This window comes from Monodon monoceros, unplaced genomic scaffold (assembly GCF_005190385.1).
Source record: "Monodon monoceros isolate NGI ecotype Baffin Bay Population unplaced genomic scaffold, NGI_Narwhal_1 Super_Scaffold_10, whole genome shotgun sequence".
In the NCBI taxonomy this organism is placed as follows: domain Eukaryota; kingdom Metazoa; phylum Chordata; class Mammalia; order Artiodactyla; family Monodontidae; genus Monodon; species Monodon monoceros.
Window position 1 is genome coordinate 16,970,794 of NW_021703766.1, and position 25,988 is coordinate 16,996,781.

At 42.2% G+C, this 25,988-nt stretch overlaps 1 protein-coding gene across 4 annotated transcripts in view; it reads right to left on the reverse strand.

The window, feature by feature from the left end:
• The window catches only part of WWP2 (WW domain containing E3 ubiquitin protein ligase 2), a 157,886-nt gene that overhangs the window by 122,618 nt on the left and 9,280 nt on the right, over positions 1–25,988 (reverse strand). Inside the window, exons 1-2 of one of the 4 annotated variants that reach the window (XM_029241206.1) lie at positions 21,943–22,050; positions 263–347 (exon numbers count right to left, since the gene is read on the reverse strand). In XM_029241206.1, coding sequence (XP_029097039.1) covers positions 263–332 — 70 coding nt within the window. In that variant the 5' untranslated portion in view covers positions 333–347; positions 21,943–22,050. Of the gene's footprint in view, positions 1–262; positions 348–5,651; positions 6,229–17,866; positions 17,971–21,942; positions 22,051–25,988 lie in introns of those variants that run through there. The other 3 variants (XM_029241219.1, XM_029241224.1, XM_029241211.1) reach the window with 3 other exon arrangements.

Genomic DNA, 25,988 nt, shown 5'->3' on the forward strand with positions numbered 1-25,988 from the left:
GTAGCATGTAAAGTGATAAGGTTCGGATGAGCTCACCAAGGGAATGAGCGTAGATAGAAAAGAGCCCTGGAGAAGGAAGGATTCGCCATTTTATATAATTCTTTCCAAAAGTTCTTTTCTTCCCCCTCCTCTTCAAAAACTCCAGCTATAATATGAATAAGAATGAATAGTTATGCTCGTAACTAAAGTGTGGTATAATTCCACCTCTTTCCCAAAGATGGGGCTGGACCTGAAATGACAAACTTCATACAGTGCCACTCACCCTTCAGAATAAGCTGAGACTTCTCAAAAGGCAGGGCCACCCCTGCCCGGCTGGAGCTGGCAGATGCCATGTCATCACCAGGAAACTGAAAGACAAACAAAGCAGCAGGTTTAGAGGATATCTGATAAGAGACTGAGGAACTGAACCCAATTTTAATATCTAAGTCTAAAGAGATAGAAGCAAGAAAATATAAACATCCAGGACTTCTCTAGTGGTGCAGTGGTTAGGAATCCACCTGCCAATGCAGGGGACACGGGTTGAAGCCCTGGTCCGGGAAGATCCCACATGCCACGGAGCAACTAATAAGCCCGTGTGCCACAACTACTGAGCCCGCATGCCACAACTACTGAAGCCCACACGCCTAGAGCCCGTGCTCCTCAACAAGAGAAGCCACCACGATGAGAAGTACATGCACAGCAACAAAGAGTAGCCCCCTTCACTGCAACTAGAAAAAGCCCACGCGCAGCAACAAAGACCCAACACAGCCATAAATAAATAAATAAATAAATAAAATTTATTTTAAAAAAAAGAAAATATAAACATCTAAGCAACTGCAGCCACGCTGCTTCAGGCAGAGTGGTGTCTGTCTCGTAATGACTACTGAATCTGGGTAGGACTTGGATGGGCTAAGAAGGACACAGCACTGCTATATCAACCTCTTAAGGATGGAGAGCCTAAAATAATATCTCCAAAAAGAAAGTCACAGTTCAATTTTTTAAAAAGTAGAGACCTTCCCGGCAGTCCAGTGGTTAAGACTCTGAACTTCCACTGGAGAGGGCACGGGTTCAATTCCTGGTCGGGGAACTAAGATCCCAAATGCCTCACGGTGTGGCCAAAAAATAAATAAATAAAAATTTTAAACATTAAAAAAAATTATAAAGTAATATTAAACCAATCTTTTAAATGGACAGAAGATTTTAATAAAAGTTTCTCCAAGAAGATATACCAGTAAATGTGTTTATTGGCCAAGGAAAAGACAGACCAGGATTCAATCTACATCTTCTGATTCCAAAGCCCAACATTCATCCAGTCGACTACTCTGCTATCACCTGGATGTGCACATGGACCTGGCCAACAAAGCACATGAAATAATTTTTGATGGACCTCATTAGCCATAAGGCATCCCCGTCACTCCATCTTGGCTAGAAGCAGAAGTCTATCTTGCATTTTGAGTGGATCTTTTACTCATACATAATTGTGTAACATCGTCATTTGTCATTTGGAAAATATTTGGTTCACTGAGTTCTATAGATATTCCAAATGTTGACCCATTTCATTATACCCGATCCAAAATATCACATTTGTGAATGTCACCACTGATCTCATCAGACAAGTTTTTGAGTATTGGGAAGCTGCCAAGCTCTTTGTGGTAGATGGAAGTGTTCCAAATTTCTAATTTTCACTTAAAAACTCATATTCTATCATTGGCAACAAGCACTGTCAGTTGTTTTCCTTGAAGTGACAGGCTAACTTCATTCATCTTCAGAAAAATGTCTGCCAAACACTCAAATCTATTAACGTTAGGTTATCTGTTGATTTTTTTTTAAGTAAAAATGGTATTTCATGAAAAAAGCAACTATGTAATACAGCTTTTAATTCAGTCATACAAGTGCTTTTTCTCAGCACAACAATTATACTTCAGTATGCAGGAGAACCTCAGGTCCTCTTTGCGCATTGACAATACTGAGCTTCTGATACTCGCCCTCAATCCTGTTCCACATCTCAGTTAATGACAACTCCCTCCATCCAGTGGCTCAGGCCAAAATTCTGGGGCTCATTCGTGCTTCCCCTTTCCCTCTCACACCCCACATTCAACCCATCAATAAATCCTATTGATTCTACCTTTAAAATATTTCCAAGCTCAAACATTTCTCTCCATCTGCACTGTCACTGCCTTGCTCCAAACACCATCATCTCTTAGCTGGGTTATTGTTTTTCCTGCTTCTGCTCTCTGCCCCCTTCAATCGAATTTCTACGTTCAGCAAGAGTCCTGTCTTTTAATATGTAATCAGATCATATCACTGTGCTATTCAAAAGCTGGAAGCTATCCAGCGGCTTCCCGTCTACCTCAAAGTCCTTGTAATGACCTTAGAGGGACAGCGTGATACACTACCACACACCTCTCTGACCTGGCCTCCCATTTCTTTCCCCTCTCCCTACCTTCCCCATGGGCCTCCTCGCTGTTGCTTGAACATGCCAGCCACGTTCCCCCATCAGACTTCTACCCCTCTGTCTAGAATTCTCTTTTCCCAACTGTCCACATATACAGCTTATTCCTTCACTGCCTTCAGGCATTAACTCAAATGGTGCTTTCTTAAGGGGCCTTCCCTGGCCACCCTGTCAACCTCACCTCTCCACACACACTGTACCCATCCTTCCCTAGTTTACATTTCTGCCTTAGCATTTATCACTGACACGGTTCATAGTGTATTGATTTCTTGTGTATACTGTCTCCCTCCTCTAGAAGGTAAGCTCCATGAGGGCTGAGATGTGTGTCCCCCTCTTAGCCCTGTAGCCTACTACTTGGAATAGTGCCTGGCTCCTAGTAAGAACTCCATATTTATTGAATGAATGAAGAGGTGCATCAACTTTCTGAAATTCAAAAGGATAATGTTTTGACTCCCTTGAAGTTTTTTTGGTAAAGCAATAAACATATCAACTCTTTTACCCATCAGATTAGAAAGAGATCAGAAGTCTGACAATAGTGTTGCTGAGAAGCCTCACAGGCTTCTGGAAGCAGTGCAAGTTAGACGGTACCTGGCAACATCCGATAGAGTTAAAGATGCATATATTGTAGTTCCCAGGATTCCACTCCTAGATATTTGCCAGGGGAAAATCTTCCAACAAATGCAGAAGCAACCGTGTTCAAAATGTTCATCATGGCAATGTTTATAACAGCAAAAATTTATAAATAACCTAAATGTCCATCAATGAGGGAATGCATAAATTGTGAAATAGTTATAAAATGGGATGCTATATAGTTCTTGAAATGTATGAATTCAACTTATATGTACAAACCCCAAACTATAATACTAGAACTAAAAAAAAAAAAAAAAAAAGGAAGTGATAGCTTAAGTGTAGGGCAATGCCATTGGTATACACTTGAACTTTCACAAAACAATTGTATCTACTGTTGTGGACACACATAAATGGTATGAAAGTATAGAAGCATGGATGGGAAGGAACCACACCAAGTTCAGGACAGAAGTTACCTCTGGGGTAGCGGAAGAGGGAGCAGGGGAACTGGAGTGAACAGAGAGACCAAGGGAACTTCGACTGTATCTGCAACATTTCATGTTTTAAAGGAAGAAGTTCTGAAGCAAATATGGCAAAATGCTACTATTCATTAAATCCAGATGGTGGTTTTTATGACTGTTTGTTATCTTATTCTCTGAACCACTTCATATGTTTGATCTTTTTCATAATTTAACAATAATTTTAAAGGGGATAAAAAGATGATATCTTGAGTAATGAAGGAAAGATTAATGATTGTAAATTAAGCCTCGGGGCTTTTAGTAACAGATTAAAGCACTAAAAGCTGGAAATCCATTATTTATAGACTTTAAAAAGAAAACAATTTAAAAATGTTTACATCTACTGGGACTCATTCTAAGGGTAGAAGCAACTTGACTAAGGGTAGTTTTTAAACTAGCTTGTTCTCCCTGAGCTTTAGCTGTTTTTAGCCTTTGCTCTGAACTAGAGAGAATTCTGGAGAATGAAACGCAAAGCCCTCGCATGGCCTGTTACATGGGAGAAAGACCAAACCTTTCAATCTATACTTCGTGGCTCCAAAACAAAACCAATCAGATAAATTCCAGAGGCGGCTCAGAACAAAACCAACAGGGAAAGTAGTAGAAATAGAGTAGATAAGACTACCATGTTTTCTTCCTCCCATGTCTTTCATAATTACAGGCCACTGTTTACTAACAATAGCCCATGTTATTTATGCACGGCTTTGTCTCCAGATCCATTGGCAAGATACCACCCTGACACTACAAGGTAGGTATCTTTTCTTTTCTTTTTTCTAAATAAATTTATTTATATTATTTATTTATTTTTTTGGCTGTGTTGGGTCTTCCTTGTTCCGCACCAGCTTTCTCTAGTTGCGGCGAGCGGGGGCTACTCTTTCATTGCGGTGCGCGGGCTTCTCATTGTAGTGTCTTCTCTTGTTGCAGAGCACGGGCTCTAGGTGCATGGGCTTCAGTAATTGTGGCCCGTGGGCTCAGTAGTTGTGGCGCACGGGCTTAGCTGTTCCACAGCATGTGGCATCTTCCCAGACCAGGGCTCGAACCCGTGTCCCCTGCATTGGCAGGCAAATTCTTAACCACTGCACCACCAGGGAAGTCTGGCAGGCGGATTCTTAACCACTATGCCACCAGGGAAGCCCCAAGGTAGGTATCTTGAATTGAACCTTTGCAATCCATGTATAAAGACAAATAACCATTACTGTTGAAGGGAAAGTACCCCAAAGTACCTACAATTTCTGTCTCAGGGCCCCATATTGGACAGGGTTTCCAATGGGCATGAGGTCCAAACTCCTACTAGCCACTTTAGGAAGCTTATGAAACCTGAGACCCAGATTTTACTCTACACCTGTCTCAGCAACACAAATAGATGACTCTGTACATGCACTCAAGTAATTTTTTCCCCTGCTAATAGTGATGAGAAGTGTTTGCATTCAAATCACTTCCAAAAAAACTGAGTTAGCATAAGCCTGGGGCAGGCAGGGGGAGGAGGGAGAACATGTTTAAAACATCACCAAAGGTTATAGATGCTCAATGAATTTCATTATTCAAGGAAGTCATGGATTTATCAGGAGAAAAAGGGGGAAGCCAGAACTAAGTGTGGTAGATCTACCCAAATTTCTTGAAAAAAAAAAAAAAAACATTATCCTCTGAAGTTAACCTCTATGTAAATCTCGACAAGCACTTTTTAAAATAAAATATAAAATAACAGAGTAGAAAATATTAAAGTACACCATACAAAAAGGAAAGTATTATTTCATAAAAAGTTTGTTCAGATAAATGTACATTTACATCTTCATGTATATTGGGTCATGATATAAAATATGTATATGTCTTACTAAAGATTGTAGTCAAAACCTCTTGAGAACAACTGCTCTACAACAATCCTATCTTACTTAGGGTTTTGGATTAGAGAGACACAAACACTAAGCAAATAGACAAACACTAGATTGGGGACTAACTAGTCACTCAGAGAAATGCCATCAGTTTATTATTATCATTTTAGGTCTGAGAAATTTTCCCACATCTATGTAAAACAGTATTTATTCAATCATTCAATACGTACTGAGCATTTATTCTGTACCTATACTGTTTTTGGTGCTAATGATACATCAATGAATAAAACATTAAAAAAAAATTCCTACCCTGTAAGATTCTCCTGGTAAAGAGCCAAGAATGATCCTGGCTCTGGCAGGGGGATGGGAAAAGTAACCATTGTGCTGTATGCCCAGAGTGTTCTCTAACAGCAGCCTTCACTCCAGGAAAAGGACTCTACCAGGACTTATCCCAACTTCGGGGGAGGAAATTTCCCTGAGGCCCCCTCTAGACTTCTTATCGCACTGAGAAAGGAAAACAGTTCATAAACACTTGTAAAGGTCACAGCCCAGGGACAGAGACCCACTAAAAGACTGAGATTTAATCATAAAATTATAAAATGCTTTCCCTCACCCACACTCTGCCACCATATCGAGGGTCCAATAAAATAACAGTGGATTACAGCTGAAAGAGCTAAAAGGTGTATACTCTATTTAAGAAAGGGTTCTTAGGGAAGACCAGAGATTACAGGGGAGACAAAAACAAGGATACTAGCATAATTTGAGGCCTCTGGTACCTACAATTACATCAATCATTAAACACAAGCCAACTCCTAGCCAGATTACACAAAACTCCCAACTAGATAAAGGCCTATTCACCTCAGTTCCTATTACCTAATACATCCTGCCTGGCTTTCAGTTAGAAATTATAAGTTATGCTAAAACGTAAGAAAAAATAGTGTGAAGAGACAAAGCAAGCATCAGAATTAGACTCAGATATGACAGATTTTGGAATTATCAGACAGGGAATTTTAAATAACTATGATTAATATGTTAAGTGCTCTAATGGAAAAAGTAGACAACATATAAAAACAGATGGGTAATGTAAGCAGAGACATGGAAACTCTAAGAAAGAATCAAAAGAAAATGCAGAACATGGTAACAAAAATGAAGAATGCCTTGATGGGCCCATGAGTAGACTGGATGTGGCTGAGGAAAGAATCAGTAAGCTTGAAAATATATTAACAGAAACGTCCCAAACTAAAATGCAAAGAGAAAAAAAGAATTAAAAAAAAAAAGAAAATACAGAACTGCCAAGAACTGTGGGACAATTTCAAAAGGTACAAAATACATGACTGGAATATCAGAAGAGAGAACAGAGCAAAAGAAATATCTGAAGTAATATGGTCAACAATTTCCCAAAATTAACGACATAACACCAAATAATAGATCCAGGAAGCTCACAGAACATCAAGCAGGATGAATACAAAAATCAAAAAATAAACTTAAAAAAGAAGCAAGGAGAGAGTGCAGTGAAATATTTAAAGTGTTAAAAGAAAAAACCCGGGACTTCCCTGGTGGTCCAGCGGTAAAGACTCCGCGCTCCCAATGCAGGAGGCCTGGGTTCGATCCCTGGTCAGGAAACTAGATCCCGCATGCACACTGCAGCTAAAGATCCTACGTGCCACAACCAAAGATCCCGCACGCCGCAACGAAGATCCCGAGTGCCGCAACTAAGACCTGGTGCAGCCAAATAAATAAATAAATATTTTTTAAAAGAAAAAAGAAAAAACCCACCAACCCAGAATTTTGTATCCAATGAAGTTACCCTTTAAAAGTGAAGGAGAAAAAAATACTTTCTCAAACAAAAACCTGCCCTGCACGAAATGTTGAAAAGAAGTTCCTCAGAAAGAAGGAAAATGATATAGGTCAGAAACTTCTACCTACACAAAGAAAAGAGCATGGCAGAAGGAATAAATGAAGCTCCAACCACTGGCTTCTTTATACAGTAAAAGACTAATGCTTAGGGGAAGGGCATATGTGGGAAGTGGGTGCCAAATAGGGAACAGACAAGAGAACTAGAGAGGTGACGAGAGGTATGGGGAAACACCATGCAGTGAAAGAACACAGGAATTTGGGAGGGGGTTGGAAGTAGAAATGTTGAACATTGTGGACAGGGCAAGTCTCACTGAGAAGGTGACTTCTGAGCAAAGATCTGACGCAGGAGAAGGAGGGAACTGAGGATATCTGTGTTAGAACATTCCAGGCAGATAAAAGGGCAAGAGCTAAAGCTCTTGAGATGGTTGCATGTCTTGAAAGTGTAAGGAACGAAAGGGGGCCAGCGCGGCTGGAGGGCAGTGAAAGAGGAGGAGGAAGATAGTGATAAGAGATGCACCTGGAGAATTCCCTGGCAGTCCAGAGGTTAGGACCCTGTGCTTTCACTGCAGGGGGCATGGCTTGGATCCCACAAGCCACATGGTGCAGCCAAAAATTTTAAAAATTAAGAAAAAAAAAAGATGCAACTGAATTTATCCTGTTAGGTAAAATCATCCTTAATGAACTATGAAATGCCTTGGAGCAGTGGTCCTCAATTCTTTCTACACATTTGAATACCTGAAGAGCAATAAAAACAAAACGAAACAAAAAAAAGCCCCACTGACAACCAAACCCTAACCTCAGAGATTCTCATTGGATTGGTCTGGAGTGGGCCGGGGACAGCTGTGTTATTTAAAAGCTACCCAAACGATTCCAAAGTGAAGCTGTGGCGAGAACCACTGGATCAGTGTTACTGAATCAGCTGAGGCTTCAACTAATTTGAGTGCACTGAAAGTAGGACTTTACCTCTATCAGAAGGCTCAAGGTTAAACTAAAATTATGTCCCAAAATTGCAAATGAAAAAGTGGGGGGAACTTCCTGGTGGTCCAGTGGTTAAGAATCCACCTTCCAATGCACTGGATGTGGCTTCAATCCCTGGTCGGGGAACTGAGATCCCACATGCCGCAGGGCAAATGAGCCCACGTGCCACAACTACTGAGTCCTTGAGCCGCAACTACAGAGCCCACATGCTCTGGAGCCCACACGCCACAACTACAGAGCCCGCATGCCACAACTACTGAGCCCACACGCCACAACTAGAGAGGCTGCATGCCACAATTACTGAGCCCGCGCACTCTGGAGCCCGCATACCACAACTAGAGAGAGGCCCGCGTGCCGCAAATGAAGAGCTGGCACGCTGCAACAAAAGATCCCGCTTGCCGCAACTAAGACCCGACGCAGCCAAAAAAAAAGAAAAAGAAAAAGTGGGGTGATATGTAACTCTGGGAACAGACTACAGTGGAGGAGCTGTTCCAGGAGTGGTTCCAAGGAGACTAAGTATTGCACCACCTTCCTTGATGCCAACTTTTCCCACAGAGAGTCTTCCAGGGGCTCTCAATGAACATGACAGATTAAACACCTATATTTATCTCTGCTCCCTTCTCAAACCCCATCAAAATGTCAGGAAAGAAACACAAAGAACATAAACTCACTAAAAAAGAATGGAAAAGGAAACAACAGAGATGGCAGCAACATTTTGGAAAGTGGCAAGTGAGTCAAAACTGAAATCTAACTGCCTGCGATGGGGGAGGTGGGGTTAAAAACAGGAGGGCTGGTAAAAACCTGCATGGAAAAGAGTCTCAGACTCCAGTCCCCACCCACCTCAGCTAGGCACTCACCCCTCCCTAATCCCAAACAGAGAGTTAAACTTTAATCTCTGGATAGGTTAAATCAGACCTGAGAACTTAAGGCATGGTTGAGAGTAGGGATAAGGCACCATATTGATCCAGGGAGATAAGAGAAAGTCTATATCATGAACTATGAGAGGTTTCCCCATCCCCACTTACCTTCCCTCATTTGGGTCCTAGCACGCTTAAGCATACACAACTGTGGAGAGGCTCACAGAAAACGTGTACTCCTTAACGGTCACTCCGACCCCCAAGAAGTGTACACAGTACACTTCTGTGTACTGTGTATTTGACACACAGCCAAATATCAAAAGAAAGAGGAAAAAAAAGAACTCATTGGATAAGCTGATCCTCAAATTCATAAGGAAATGCAAAAGACCCAGAATAGCCAAAATATCTTGAAGAAGAAAGTCGGAGGCTTCACACTTGCTACTCTCAAAATTTACTACAAAGCCACAGTAATCAAGACCGTGTGGTACCGGTATAAGGAAAGACATACAGAGCAATGGTATAGAACTAAGAGTCCAGATACAAACCTGTTGCAGGAAGGGGGACCCCTTCCAGGGCCCGAGAGAGGGCTCTTGTCTCACACTCGGAAATGAATTGTCCAAGGAGACACAAGTGCTGACAAAGCAAGAGACTTTATTGGGAAAGGGCGCCCGGGTGCACAGCAGCAGGGTAAGGGAACCCAGTAGAACTGCTCTGCCACATGGTTCACAGTCTCAGGTTTTATGGTGATGGGGTTAGTGTCCAGGCTATCTCTGGCCAATCACTCTGACTCGGGGTCCTTCCTAGTGGCACACACATCGCTCAGCCAAGATGGATTTCAGTGAAAAGGAAGAATCCTTCTCACTAGAATCCAGAAGGGAGGTTGATAGGACATATGGACTGGAGTCTCCTCTCTCCTTTTGACAGGTTGCTGGTAGCTTGTTAGTTTTGTGTTTCTTACCAGGACCTCCTATTGTAAGATAACTCAGGCAAGTGGTTACTACTGTGCCTGGCCAGGGTGGGCAGTTTCAGTCAGCGGTTCCCTTAACAATCCCACACTGATGTTCAAGTGATTTTAGACACAAGTGCAAGATACAGTAAGTCCCCTACATACAAACGAATTCTGTTCCGAGAGCACGTTTGTAAGTCCAATTTGTTCATAAGTCCAACAAAGTTAGCCTAGGTACCAAACTAACACAATCAGCTACATAGTACTGTACTGTAATAGGTTTATAATACTTTTCACAAAAATAATACATAAAAAACAAACAGACACAAAAAATAAAGAAAACATTTTTAATCTTACAGTACAGTAATCTTACAGACAGACACGTGAACTAACTTACATGACTGGACATGCAAACGCACGTTTGCATCTTTGAAAGTTCGCAACTTGAAGGTTCGTATGTAGGGGACTTACTGTAATTCAATGGGAAAAGAACAATAGTCTTTTCAACACATGGTGCTGGGGCAACTGGATATGCATGTGTAAAGGAAGGAAGTTGGACCCCTCCCTCAAACCTTAGACAAAAATGAACTCAAAATGGATCAAAGACCAAAATATAGGAGCAACTATAGAAGAAACTATTGGTGTAAATCTTCATGACTTTACCTTTTTTTTATTTTATTGAAATATAATTAATTCCATGACTTTATATTAAGAGATGGTTTCTTAGATATGATAGGAGAAACACAAACAATGGAAGAAAAACTAGATAAATTCAACTTCATCAAAAATTTAAAATGGGGCTTCCCTGGTGGCGCAGTGGTTGAGAGTCCGCCTGCCGATGCAGGGGACACGGGTTCGTGCCCCAGTCCGGGAAGTTCCCACATGCCGCAGAGCGGCTAGGCCCGTGAGCCATCGCCGCTGAGCCCGCGTGTTCGGAGCCTGTGCTCCGCAACGGGAGAGGCCACAACAGTGAGAGGCCCGCGTACCACAAAAAAAAAAAAAAAAAAAAAAGGGCAAAAGATTTAAGGAGACATTTCTCCAAAGAAGATATACAAATAAACAATAAGCACATGAAAAAATGCTCAAACACCATTAATCACTAGAGAAATGGAAATTAAAACCACAATGAGATGCCACTTCACACAAACCAAAATGGCCAAAATCAAAAAGCATACAATAATAAGCACAAGCGAGAACTTGGACAAATTGAAATCCTCATACACTGCAGGCAAGAAATGAAAAATGGTGAGCAGCTTTGGAACAGTTTGTTCAAAAAGTTAAACACAGAATTACCATTAAGACCCAGCCATTCCATTTTTAGGTATACCCCCAAACGAACTGAAATGTGTCCACACAAAAATTTGTACACAAATGTTCATAGCAGGATTATTTGTAGTAGTTAAAAAGTGGAAACAACCCAAACGTTTATCAACTGATAAATGGATAAACAAAATGTAGTATATCCATAAAGTGGTATATTATTTGGCCATAAAAAGGAATGAAGTACTGTTTCATGCTGCAATATGGATGAACCTTGAAAACATTATGCTAAGTGAAAGAAGCCAGAACAAAAGACCCGATTATCATATTTCATTTATATGAACTATCTAGAATAGGTAAACCCACATAAACAGTAAGTAGATTAGTGGTTGTCCAGGGCAGAGGGTTGGGGGTCGGAGCGACCGTTAAGGAGTACACGTTTTCTTTTGGGTGATGAAAATATTCTGGAATTGGATAGTGGTGATGGTTGCACAACTTTGTAATAAATACTAAAATCCACTGAACTGAACATTTCAAACTGGTGAATTTTAAGGTATGTGAATTATATTTCAATTTTTTTAACTCATAGTTAAATGTAACCGTGGTCAGAGAAAACCTCAAAACAATTCAGATAAGAGAAAATGTTGCATCCATGAAACAAAAACAGAATGTAATTTTAAAGGAAGAAAGGAAGGTAGAGAGGGAAGTTGGTTGGTTGGTTGATTCAGAGAATAAGAAAATGCTCTTGGAAAGGACAGATCTCATAGCAGAAACGAAGTTGATAAAGTGAGGACATATTCTAAGAAATAGAACCAAAAGAAAAAGAAGATGGTAGATAGGAGAGAAAAGATTTTTTTTTTAATTCTTCCTTTTTGTTTTCTTTCCTTTTTTTTTTTTTTTTGGCCATGCAGCTTGCAGGATCTTAGTTCCCCGACCAGGGATCAAACCTGGGCCCACAGCATTGGAAGCTCGGAGTCCTAACCATTGGACCACCAGGGAATTCCCAACACTTTTTTAAAATAGTAGATTCATTTAAAATGTCCAATGTCTGACTTAGTCCAGAAATAGAAGAAAGACAGCAAAGAAATGTTACAGATTTTTCTTAAGCTGAAGGATATACATTTCTATACAGAAAGAATCTGAGTGCCCAGAACAATGAATGAAAAACAAAAACAAAAAAACACACTAAGACAAAACGTCATGAAAGTTCAGAACACGAGAACAAAGAGTATACACGCTTCCAGCCACATTTACAAAGAACAGGAATCAGAATGGCATCAGACTTCACAGTACTACTGGATGCTAGAAGACAATGCAATGCTTCACATTTCAGATAAAATTATTTCCAATTATTAAATAAAATGATTAATCCCAATTTATAATTAAAATTATTTCCAATCCAGAATTCCATAACCATCAGTCAAGCATGACAGGAAAACAATGATATTTTCAGCTTTGTAACGTGTCAAAAAAATTGCTTCCAAAGCTCATTTTCTTAGGAAGCTACTGAAAGATACGCTCTAGGGGAGTAAATGAGAAAGTTGGAGGACAGTGTGTATTCACATGGGAGAGGCAAAAGGAATTCCCAGATTAACGCTGAAGAGAAATCCCAAGGCATTACTGTCCATTAGCCTAGAGAGCAACCAGTCCAGATGAGAGAGTTCATAAGATATGTCATCTTTAGATGAAAGAAAAAAACTGACAAAATAGATTAGATGAGGCATCTGATTGCACTGAAAGAAGTATTATTTTAGCTCTGTCAGAATGTTTGGGGCTGAGGTAGTGATAGGTACACAGAAAATTATGCAAATGAAAAAATCAGGAAATAAACAACTCTAGTAAAAACAAAAGCTATTATGAGAAAGGAAATGTAATCCTAATACACAGTGTGGCTCAGCTGTGAATAATATTTATAATCAAAATAGCATGAACAATTTAATCAAAACTTGTGATATGGCTGTAATCAGAAGGTGGGGGTAGAAGAGTACATTTGTGGAGACTGGCCAGAAAGAGAGCTCAGCATCCATCCTCAGTGGTTAAAAGGCAACAGATAAAACTGACAAGCTAAGAAATGATGGTGTACGGATGCCATTTAGAGAAGCAGAAGTCTATACCAGAAAAGAGCTCAAAGAGTTAAAAAGCAATAGATAAGGGCTTCCCTGGTGGCGCAGTGGTTGAGAGTCCACCTGCCGATGCAGGGGACACGGGTTCGTGCCCCGGACCGGGAAGATCCCACATACCGCAGAGCGGCTGGGCCCGTGAGCCATGGCTGCTGAGCCTGCGCACCAGGAGCCTGTGCTCCACAATGGGAGAGGCCACAACAGTGAGAGACCCGCGTACCACAAAAAAAAAAAAAAAAGCAATAGATAAAACTGACAAGCTACACTATTTACAATAGCCAAGACATGGAAGCAGCCTAAATGTCCATCAACAGATGAATGGATAAAGAAGATGTGGTACATATACACAATGGAATGTTACTCAGCCATAAAAAAAACAACAACGAAATAATGCCATTTGCAGCAACATGGATGGACCTAGAGATTATCATACTAAATGAAGTAAGTGAAAGAGAAAGACGAATATCACATGATATCACTTACATATGGAATCTTTTAAAATGATATAAATGAACTTATTTACAAAACAGAAACAGACTCACAGAGATGGAAAACAAACATGGTTACCAAAGGGGAAAGGGCGACGGCGGGAAGGGATTAAATTAGGAGTTTGGGATTAGCAGATATAAACTACTATATACAAAATAGATAAACAACAAGGTCCTACTGTATAGCACAGAGAACTATATTCAGTATCTTGTAATAAACTATAATGGAATATATATATGTGTGTATATATATATCACTGAATCACTTTGCTGTACACCAGAAACTAATAGAACATTGTAAATCAACTATACTTCAATTAAAAAAAAACTGACAAGCTAAGAAATGATGGTATAAGGATGCCATTTAGAGATGCAGAAGTCTATACCAGAAAAGAGCTCAATAAGTTAAAACTGATTGACTCTGCAGAACAAGAACCAAGAACAAAAGGGAGTGAAACAAGGAAGTGCTGTTGCGTTATGAGCCGTGTAATGCTATTGGACTTTCTAAACTAAGTGCATGTGTTATTTGGGGCATATATAAAATTTAAATTCAAGAAAGGAAAAAGGGTCTCTTCAAATCAGGTCATAGGATGATGTCCTTACTTAATTTTTAAAAGAGCACCCAGTCTACATTTAATTAGTGTAGTGGGTTGAACTGCGGTCCCCAAAAGATATGCCTAGGTGCTTACCCTCTTGGAACCTGTAAATGTGACCTTATTTGGAAATAGATGTAATTACGTTAAAGCTCTCAAGATGAGACCATCCTTTAGGGTGGGCCCAGTGTCCTTATAGGAGACAGAAGAGAGAAGACACAGACACAGGGAAGAAGGCCATGAAGACATGGACTGAAGAAATTCCCTGGGTGTCCAGAGGTTAGGACTCGGCACTTTCACTGCCATGGCCCGGGTTCAATCACTGGTCAGGGAACTAAGATCCCGCAAGCTGTGCGGCCAAAAAAAAAAAAAGACTGAGTCTGAGATTTGAGTCTCACAACCTCAAACCCACAAATGCCTAGAGCCACTACGAGAGGCAAACCAGGATTTCTCCCCCAGTGCGCAGAAGGATCTCAGTTCTGCTGACACAGTTGACACTTTGATTTCGGACCTCTGGCCTCCAGAACTATACAGGAACAAATTTCAGTTGTTTTAAACCACCAAGGTTGTGATAATTTGTTACACACAGGAGGAAATGGAAATTAACACGATTAAGGACAAAGGCTTTTAGAAGATGTGGATTTCATGACAGCAAGCTGAAACTGAAAAGCCTCTTCCAACAACACATCCTTGGGGCACTAGATTTCCATATCCACCTGGACCCAGGCCCGGCTGTAACCTCCCTTAAAAAATAACCCGTGGTGGTGGTCTGGGGGGTAAGACTCCACGCTCCCAATGCAGGTGGCCTGGGTTCGATCCTTGGTCAGGGAACTAGATCCCCCATGCATGCTACAACTAAAAGATCCTGTGTGCCGCAACTATAGACCCAGTGCAGTCAAAATAAACAAACAAATATTTTTTAAAAAAAACAATAATATTCCATTTGTAAGGACAGACCACATTTTGTTCATCGATTCATCAGTCAATGGACAACTCAACATTTGTCTTATTAGAAAGGGTTTTCCTTTTTTTTTTTTTTGCGGTACACGGGCCTCTCACTGTTGTGGCCTCTCCCATTGCGGAGCACAGGCTCCGGACGCACAGGCTCAGCGGCCATGGCTCACGGGCCCAGCCGCTCCGCGGCATGTGGGATCTTCCCGGACCGGGGCACGAACCCGTGTCCTCTGCATTGGCAGGTGGACTCTCAACCACTGTGCCACCAGGGAAGCCCCCCCCTTTTTTGGGGGTGGGGGGTTGATTCTTTTTTGTTGTCGTTGGCTGAGCCACGCGGCTCGCAGGATCTTAGTTCCCTGACCAGGGACTGAACCCAGGCCACCACGGTGAAAGTGCCGAGTCCTAACCACTGGACCTCTAGGGAGTTTCCAGGATGGGTTGATTCTTGAAGCCAGGGGACTATAACAGTCAAGGGCACCTTCGGCAAGAGGGCAGCCAGCCTTCTGACTGTACCTCTTCCAGACCCCTTTGATTCACCCCATCCAGTCCTGAGCCACGGTCAGTCTTTCAACAGATGCTCATAGATCCCACTCTGTGCAAGGCCCTGGAAATACAAAGCAGAATGCCACGGGGCCCCTGCCCTCTGGGAGTTCAGATATCTTACTCTAAGAGTCCCCCATTAAATAAATCCTCGAAGAGCTTCTGGCAGGAGAAAGCAAACACATGTCAGATTTAGCAAGTGACAGTTCTTGCAATATCTGAAGGACCTGATTATTCTTATCACCCAACTTCGGCAAGAACCTTTCAGACCAGTAAATCTTTTGGAAACAAATAGGTTTCACCAGTCACTAGCCGTTGAGTGGCACTGGACAAGTTACTTCTCATCCTCTCTAAATTTCAGTTTCCTCATCTGTGACATGAACCTAATGATAGCACTACCTTATAAGATTATCGTAGGGAATAAATGAGTTCAGGTAAAGCAGCCAGCAAATACTAAGTGCTCTTCAAGTAGTACTACAAGCTAAACTTGTTCTTCTTGATGTTGAAATTCCAGGCTCTGAGATTCCTGAAATTCTTGACCCAGCTTTGAGTCAAGAAATCACTGAACACTGATCTTGAGACGAAAGAACCTGTGTAGCAGATGAGGCAGGGAAGAGCAAAAATGACTCAACAGCACTAAGAGTTTATTTTTAATAAGGCCACTGTGGAAACAGGCAGTGCTTCTTACTTATAAGTACAGATCCGCCCTGTATCCACTTCTTGAAAGATGCGGATGAGAAGGGTCTGTTCAAAAGATTCTTCCTTCCCTCCATCCTCTCATGCTTTTCCAAGGCTAATGCTTCTTTCTCCGCCTCTTTCCTCTGTTCAGCATTGAGTTACCTTCCATTCCCCGAAGGCCCATATTGAAAAACAATCAAACAGAACTGAACTTGGCCAAATGCCATCTGTACAAAGACCAAGCACATGAGAAGAGAGGGAGGGAGGGACATGGGAAGTCACAGCATTGGAAGCACAGTGGAATTATAAGCTAGTAATAAAAGAGACTGGGGAGTTCTCTGGTGGCCTAGAGGTTAGGATTCTAGGCTTTCACTGGCATGGCCCAAGTTCAATCCCTGGCTGGGGAAGTGAGGTCCCGCAAACCACACGGCACAGCCAGAAAAAAAAGAAAAGGGAGAGAGAGACTGGAAAGCAGTTCTAAGGACAAAACAGGAAGCAAAAGGCATGGGTGACACAGAGAGAAAGAGGACCTGCCCAAGGTCAGGGCTGCCAAGTCTTGATATTCAGTATATTCCTAGAAATGGTGATTAACACTTGACTGAAAGCACTGAATGTTTGTTTTCAAGCTGCTGGTGGTGAGGCAGGAACAGGGGACTACAACCTTCTCAAAAAGATTCAGTTGGGGGCTTCCCTGGTGGCGCAGTGGTTGAGAGTCCACCTGCCGATGCAGGGGACACGGGTTCGTGCCCCGGTCCGGGAAGATCCCACATGCCGCGAAGCGGCTGGGCCCATGAGCCATGGCCGCTGAGCCTGCGCGTCCGGAGCCTGTGCTCCGCAGCGGGAGAGGCCACAACGGTGAGAGGCCCGTGTACCACAAAAAAAAAAAAAAAGATTCAGTTGGCTCTTTTTAAGAGAAACAAGAGCTTCCCTTTTGTCCCTACCTCTCAGAAATTCCAGAGTCTATAATAGTCTGAAGCAACCCAAAGTCACTCACTGACTTGATTCCAGTGGAAGGTGATGTTCATGCATCCACTACTGCATATCTTACTGACAGAAGCATCAGATCTGGGCTCAGAAGACTAAGGTTCAAATGCCAGCTCCTCCATCTGTTAGCTATGTGACCTCATGCGCAGGTCACTTCACCACAGTGAGGTTGTTTGTTTTAAATCTATAAAACAGCAGGATGCCTGGCAACAACATACATTCAATAATGTTAGGTAGAACCAATATTTTAAACATTAAAAAGCCATTACCCATCCTTCCAAGCTGTCTCTTTCCCATCCTTCTTGGAGGTCTCTAAATTGGTTGCCAACCCAGAAAGCCTGACGAATTCCAGAAACTGGGACTTATATTGATTTCAGCGGCACTACAAAGATGCACGCTTGGAAGAGTAGCCTCCTTAGGAAGAAAAGAGACCCATTAGCTTATGGTTTTCAAAACAGTCTTTAAATGAAAAGTGAAAAGGAGAGAAAACAAAGTTCCCCAAGATATAATGCAATGCTTTGCTATACTTAAAATACCTACTAGTATAATAGTATAAACTGAGATTTTTGTCTCAAAATTGAACTTCTAGCACTCCTCTTGGCTATGTATCCACACTACGCCCTAAGTGACCTCCCTCAGTCTCTTAGCTCTAAATATCATCTTCGTGCTAACTGCTTCCACATGTACATCCCCAGCCCAGCCCGGCTCCAGACTTCCCTATCTAACTGCCCATGACACCTTCACTTGTTTTTCTACTGGGCACTTTACAATCAGTGTGAAAGAAATTCAGCCCCCAATTCAGTCTTCCCATTTCAGTTAATGGCAATTCCATTCTTCCAGGTGTTCACGCCAAAGATTGCAGCGTTGCCGTGACTCCTTTCTTTCTCTCAAATCCCACCTCCATACACCCTGTTGGCTGTACTTCAAAATATACCCAGGGCCCGACCGCTGCTGGCCACCTCCATCACTACCACCCAGGCCATCCTTCACCTGGATCACGGCAGAAGCCTCTAAACTTGTCTCCCTGCTTCTACTCCTCACTCCTCTTTGCTTTCTCCACAAGGCAACCAGAGTAAGCCTGTTAGAAGGCAGGATGAAACATGTCCACTCCACTGCTCAAAACCCTCCAATGGCCCAACTCATTCTGAGGGAAAATCAACATCCCCACGAGAGCCTGCAAGGCCCCCACAACCTGCCCATCTCTCCCTTACCCCCAACGCCTCTCTGACCTCATCCTCTCCATCCCCCCTTCACCACCCCCTCCAGCCACACCGGCCTCCAGGCAGGTCCACTAGCCTGCCAGGGGTGGCCCTTCCTTCGGGCTTTTGAGCTTGCTCTTTCCTCTGCCTGGACCACTGTGTCCCCATTTAGCCACATGGCTCATTTTCTCACCTCCTTCAGATCTTTGCTCAACTGTCACCTTCTCAGGAAGACTTTCTAAGAACCCCCTTCAAAACCGCAATGCCAGCCAATAACCCACATCCTGCCTCCCTACTTTATTACAATGTAATGTGCATTTTTCTTGGTTATTTTGTTTATTGTGCCTTTCCCCACTAAAATTTAAGATCCACGAGGGCAGGGGTTTTTGCCTTCCTTGTATACTATAGTCCTGGTGCTCATAATAGCACTGTCCAATATAATTTTTAATTTTCTAGGAAACATTTTAAAAACTAAATAGGGAACTTCCCTGGTGGTGCAGTGGTTAAGAATCCGCCTGCCGATGCAGGGGACACTGCTTCAAGCCGTGGTCCGGGAAGATCCCACATGCCGCGGAGCAACTAAGCCCATGCGCCACAACTACTGAACCTGCGCTCTACAGCCTGTGAGCCACAACTACTGAGCCCACGTGCCCCAGCTACTGAAGCCCGCGCGCCTAGAGCTCATGCTCCGCAACAAGAGAAGCCACCGCAATGAGAAGCCCGCGCACCGCAATGAAAAGTAGCCCGCACTCGTTGCAACTAGAGAAAGTCCACACGCAGCAACAAAGACCCAACGTGGCCTAAAATAAATAAATAAATAAATTTAAAAAAGGTAAAGCAAAAAAAAAAAAAAAATAGGTACAGCTTTAAAAAAATTTTTTTATTAAAAAAATAAATAAAAACTACAGAGGAAATTTCAATTCTATTGTATTTAACCCAATAAACTTTAAATGTTATGATTTATAGCATATATTTATATTTATCATTTATTATGATATTTTAAAAAATCAATGAGATAGTTTACCTCTTTTTTTTTTTCATATTAAGTCTTCAAAAATCTGGTGTGTATTTTATACTCATAGCCTACCCCCAGTGTTCAACACTGGAAAGTGACCACCATACTGGACAATGCAACTCTAGAACAATGCCTGGTACAGAGTAGGTACTTATAAATATTCATTGAATGAAAAAAATGTTTTCCCAGGAAGAGGCAGCTATGATATAGCACAGGATTTTCTAAACTTCAGTTACACTCCATATTCACAATTTTTGCTGTAACCTGTACTATTTTTCCCTTAAAATGTCATACTTTGTCCACTTGAAAAAATATTTTAAAATAAAACTTTATGTTGCCTCTATAAATGGAAAAGAATGGGTCTAAGGATAAAATGCCGGGGCGTGAGTCCCTACTCAGTCACTCACTACTTCCAGACTCTAAAGCAAGGACTTCACTAAGCCTCAGTTTCTTCATCTGCAGAATAGGGACAATTCCAACCTTCACAGGATCATGGTGAAGATTAAATGAGATGCTGTCATAAGCTCTTTACAATTGGGAAAGTAGTCATTAAATAAAGGAGACTGAGAAGCCAACCCAAGCCTTTTCCTCATGCCTGTCATTTTCACATGGACCAATAACAGAAAATGGCAAGCTTGTCTGACAAGAGAAGAGCTAGGACTCAGGTTCAAATCTCTTGTCCTCCACTTACAGGTCTGTGACCTTTAGAAATTCATTTATTCACGAAACACCAAGTGCCCACAACATGACAGGCACTAGGCTAGGAGCCAAATAAGTCAAATAAGATATGAACCCTGCCCTTGAGGAATTTGCAGTCTAGCAGGGAGAAAGAGACCAGCAGACAAGAAAAAGCAAACAACTGTCAAAAAATCAAGTCATCTCTCTTAGGTCTGTTTGTTCACTGTGAAATGGGAATAACACTTTCCCAATCTAACTCACAGAGCTGCCACAAAAATCAATTTTTAAATGTTTGTCAAGTACTCCAAAAACCATTATACATTAGCAAAGTACTTTTCTTTTTCCTACTTGTAACCCAAAACAACTCCGGCTCCTGCAAACGTCCAGTTTGAACATTCACTCCAATTGTACCACATCTGTGAAATTCATTCCACTTTTGCAAATGTTAGTAAACATAAGGAAAAAGAGGATAAACAGCTTTAGCACAGATATTTAACCTCAAAATTATGATCCAGGTCACAGTTCTAAGGAACAAAACACAGACCTCTCAGTCAGCTACCTAGTTACAGTTTGTCAAGATAAGCAGTCACATGGTAAAGGAAACTGAATAATTTAAACTGAAGAAAGAGGAAAACTCATGAAGCAGGGAAGGTAGACAGTGTCCAAGGTTACAGCAGTCTCTGCATTGGTGAGGTAATGCTGGGATTAGGTCGTGCTCAACGTGGTAGGCTAAAAGCCATTTTATGGCCAGAGCAAAGTGCCCACACTCTTTTTCTTAAGCCTAGAAGTTGATCTGATCTGAGAAAATCTCAAAGAAAGATGATCCCAAGGGCTAGGTTCCCAAGAAGTGGAAACCCTGCCCAAGCAGGAGTAAGTGGGTGTGACGAAAGCAAGATGATCAAGATTCTGTGATCCTCCCTGAAGTTTAAAAACTGAATGGGACCAAAATCAAAGTCTCGGGTACCAATCATTTACAAAGAGGAAGGAAAGAAAAGACTCTCAGGAGCAGTTCAGGCTGCATCTTCATACTGATTTCTCCTTCTTTCCCCCCATGTCACTCGCCCAATTTCAGGCGACCCATTCCAACTCAGTCCCAAGTCGCCCCTTCCCCTTGCTCCGATCCCTGCACAAAGGTCACTCCTCTTCATCCCTGGCACCTAAGATGCTTTCCCCTTCCGGGAGGACTTGCTGGCCGCCGCACCCATGACTGCCTTCGCGCCCACCTGTGAGCAGCCCCCGCGCACGACCCGCGGCAAGCCCACCCCTCTCGGGCGGGAACCGGGACACCCCTCCTCGGAGGCCGGAACCGCCGCGCCAGGCCCCTCCCACAGGAAGCCACCGCCCCCCAGCGCCCTGGCCGCGCCTCCCCCGGCCCACCCCGCGCCGCCCGCCACTCCCGGACTTCCCCGCGCCCCCGCCCGCCCGCCGCGCCCCCAGAGCCGGTGCTCGCTACCTGCTGCGGCCACAGAAGCGGCGCCCAACTCCTCTCCCACTTCCGCCTTCCACCGCCCGCACTCGGGCCAGGTCACGTGACCACGCGCGGTCACCTGACCCGGAAAAGGCTGGCCGAACCGCAGGTGTGTGCAACCTAGGCCAGGCCTGAGAACCTCTCGCCAGAAGGCCTTCTTATCCTCTGTAGGTTTAAAAGTGAGAGGGTTTTCCACTCGCTAGATGGTCTCCGAGCAATCAAATAAATTGAGGGCTCGCTGAGTTCCAGGCGCTTCATATACTCCTCCCATCAACCCCGAGGGCGGGCCTGTCTTAGCCCCATTTTACAAGTGAGAGGAGGTGTTCAATCAAGTCAGCAGATATTTATTGAACTCAGGGTTACCATATAAAATACAGGACGCCCGGTTAAATTTGAATTTTAGATAAACAACCATTACTACGTAGGTGTGCCCCAAATATTGCCTGGTACAGTACATGTTTATACTAAAAAACTACTTGTTGTTGATACTCATATTTAATTAGGCATCTTGTGTTTTAATTTGCTATGTCTGACGACCCAAAGCCTACTATGTGCCAGGCACGGTTCTAGGCTCTAGAAACACAAAAGTAGCTTTTGTGGAGCGTCCGTTCTTGTGACATGAAACAAAGGCAGAAAGGCTCCAAAACTCTTGCTGGGGGTCCATAAAGTGCCCCACCACACCAGACTAACCCCCATTTCCTTAGTATACAGAGTAGACAGACCTTTATGAACTAGAAAAAAAACATTTTAAATCAGTATTCTTTACTGATGGTTGAGAACTTCAGCTTTGACAAGTTGAATGAAGGCTGAATTTTTCACTTTTAATCACCATTAACTAAAATTAATACTAATCACCTAATTAGCTCTAAGCACTGTGCACTAATTATTCTGTTATTTTTGGTTCTTCCAGTTTGGATGGATCTTGTTATGCGTACAAATGAAACTGGTTGAGCATTTAGTCTCTATTTTGCCATTGCAAATCCATCCAGGAGATGGCCTTTCAAGGAGCTACAGCTCTCTCTTAACACCTTAATTCCTATCTAAAAAACTATTAAAATTTCTCTAGTAACATTGATGAGAGTTGTACTAATTCTCTTTTAGGGGAATTAGGGAAGGCCTCTTTGATTTGGTGGCATTTGAGTAGGTGTTGACCAAAAGGAAAAAAGGGACTAGGCAAGGCAGGCTCTCACTGTGCATTAAGGAAGTAAAAGCTAAATATATACCTGGACCTATAAAGGCCCTAGGTGATACCTCCCACCCCTCCCCTTTGTTTCATTTCATCTCCAACTACTCTTTCACTCAGTACCCTGCTTCAGCCACTCTGGCCTGAGGGCCTTTGGACTGGCTTTTCCCTCTTCCTAGAAAGCTCCTTCCCCAGGTAGTCAGTTGGCTCACCCCCTCATCTCTTTCAGATGTTTTCTTAACTGTCCCTTTCAGTGAAGCCTTTCCTGATCACCCTATTTAAAATTGCAACTCATCTCTTCCTTCCCCTCCTACCAGCCCTTTCCTGCTTTATTTTTTCTCTCCATATTTCCTCAGCTTAGCACTATCTGACTTTCATATGAATATGTGTGTATGTGTGTGTGTGTGTGTGTGTGCGTGTGTATATATATATATATATGTATATGTATATATACATATATATATATATATATGTTTCCCACTACAAAAATTATGAAGACAGGAGCTATAACTCAGCTCTCAAAGCAGTGCCTGGCCCATAGGAGGCCTCTTTAAACAACCTTTGAATGCATAGACTTCATCAACATTTATTGAGCACTGAACTCATTGCTGAAGGTCCTACAATATAAGAGATTTTTTTAAGACATAAAAAATCTGAAATATGTCATCATAAAAGTGCCCTGCAAAAGTTAAAAAGTAAATTGAAATGTTCATTTAAGGAGAAAGACCCCTGATTTCCAACCTACTTAAAGAAGACACACAATTAACTACAATGCAAAGCAGAAGTAAAAACTGCTTATTGAGTGATAGAATCAAACTGTCTTAAGTATGGTGAGAAAGAAGGGTTCATATCCGTCCTTGGAGAAAAATCTGATTTGGGTAATGAGGACCAGTTTACAAAGGAAACAATCGAGCTGCTTCTTGGAGACCAAGTATGCAGGGATTGGCCAGCAGAATTTTCAGGCAGAAGAGAAAACAAGGGCAAAGGCAGAGACAAGAAAGTCCAGGACACTCCCAGGAAAGTTCAGAGGAATTCTAGGGATACTTACTGATTTCATGTAGTTTTTCTCTCCCCTACTCCACTGTTTCAAGTTTTTATCTCCCCTACCCCACTGTTAACCATATAGTTTCATAGCTTGTACATTTTCCAGTCCTGGAAGTGAAGTCAGCTCTTCACTGGCACACAAGACGTTTCTTTCATAAAGGGCCTCACATGTAAAAGTTGTCATTACCTCCAGATAAGTTATACATGGAGTTCTAAATATGTTTAAAAGTGATAATTTGTTAAGGTAAACTGTTTCAAGTGACCATAATTTCATAATAATGTTTGAGATTTCTTCACTTTTTAAAAAACAAGGAGCTTCAAAAAATTGAAGTGTTTCAGGGTTCACTTCACTTCTGAGAGAACCTGTCCCCAGACACCCTGTGCTACCACAGGCACTACCCTCAACTCCCTGAACACTCCCTTTGGACTTTCATACCTCAATGCTTTTGCCCTACTCATCCTTCAAGATTTGGCTCCAAGGTCATAAGCTCGAAGGTGCCCCTAGACACTACACAAAATATCACTTTGTTCATAACTGTTATATCACCCAAATTGTGGTGGTATAAATTAGCTCTCAGTACTTATTTGTTCACTAAGTAAGAGTCCTTCTAAGCCTTCAGTGGACTTGAAGACTAGCAAGCGTTACAGGGAAACAGAAAAGGGATTAAACTATTACAAAAAATGACAAAATGTCAAGAAACCTTTTATATTAACAAGTATTTTTAATATTTACTAGAAAGTGAATGGCTCAGAGCCTGATCTTTCTTTCCCTGGCTATTCCCCTAAATCAGTGGTTCTCAAGTGTGGCCCCAGGTCAGCAGCACCAGCATCATCTGGAACTTATTAAAAATGCAGATTCTCCCGCCCTGCCCAGACCTACTGAATCAGAAACTGAGGATGAACCCCAGCTATCTAGTTTTCCAAGCTCTCCAGGTGATCCTAATTCACAGTCAAGTTTGACAACACTGATCTAGATCATTCTTCTTCACCCTAGTGTCTACAGAATTATTGCCAACTTCAACAAACCTCTTTTATTGTGGAGTCTAGTTTCTATATACTCCCTCCCTTTTTAGGCAACAGGAGCAATTGAGGAAGAACTTAGAGATACGAATATTAGCGTTGAGTGGATTATATTTTCTAGGCATGAAATAAAAACTTGATTAGAGTAAGGTGAATGAATGGAGAGGAGACCCAGGCACCTCAAAACAATTCAGACGTGACATCAATAAAGTTTAGCAAGAGTGGTATGGGTTGAGAGAGGGAATAAACATGACTCAGAGATTCTTACCTTGAGTGCCTTTTTTGGTAATGCCATTCGGAAAAATAGGAACTCAACCAGTGAAGAAAGTTTAAGCGGGGGCAGGAGAGAAAACTACCTTAGTTTTAACCTTCCTCCTGAGTGAAGATGCCAAAAATTTCAGAAAGATGTGGCCAATGGCTAGGCTAGGGAATAAACAGGGATTGGACCCGTAGATTCCAAAGGCATTCCTATAATGCGATAATTGTGATAAGCCTTGGGGATAGATAGTATTGGTGAAGGAGAAAACTTAAGATACAGAGGCCAAGACAGTTCTGTGGTGGGTGCCCCGTGAGCAAGGCAGAAGAGCTGACAGTGAAGGAGTGTGAGAGATCATCAGAGACACAGCGGGACCAGGATAGTGATGAAACACCAAAGTGAGGCAAGGAGACAGTCCAGAAAGAGGAAATGGTCAGCATTGTAAAATTCTGCAGAGAAACTGAAAGTATAGAGAAATAAGAACAAAAAAATTGATATGATAGGGAATTCTCTGGCGGTCTAGGCACT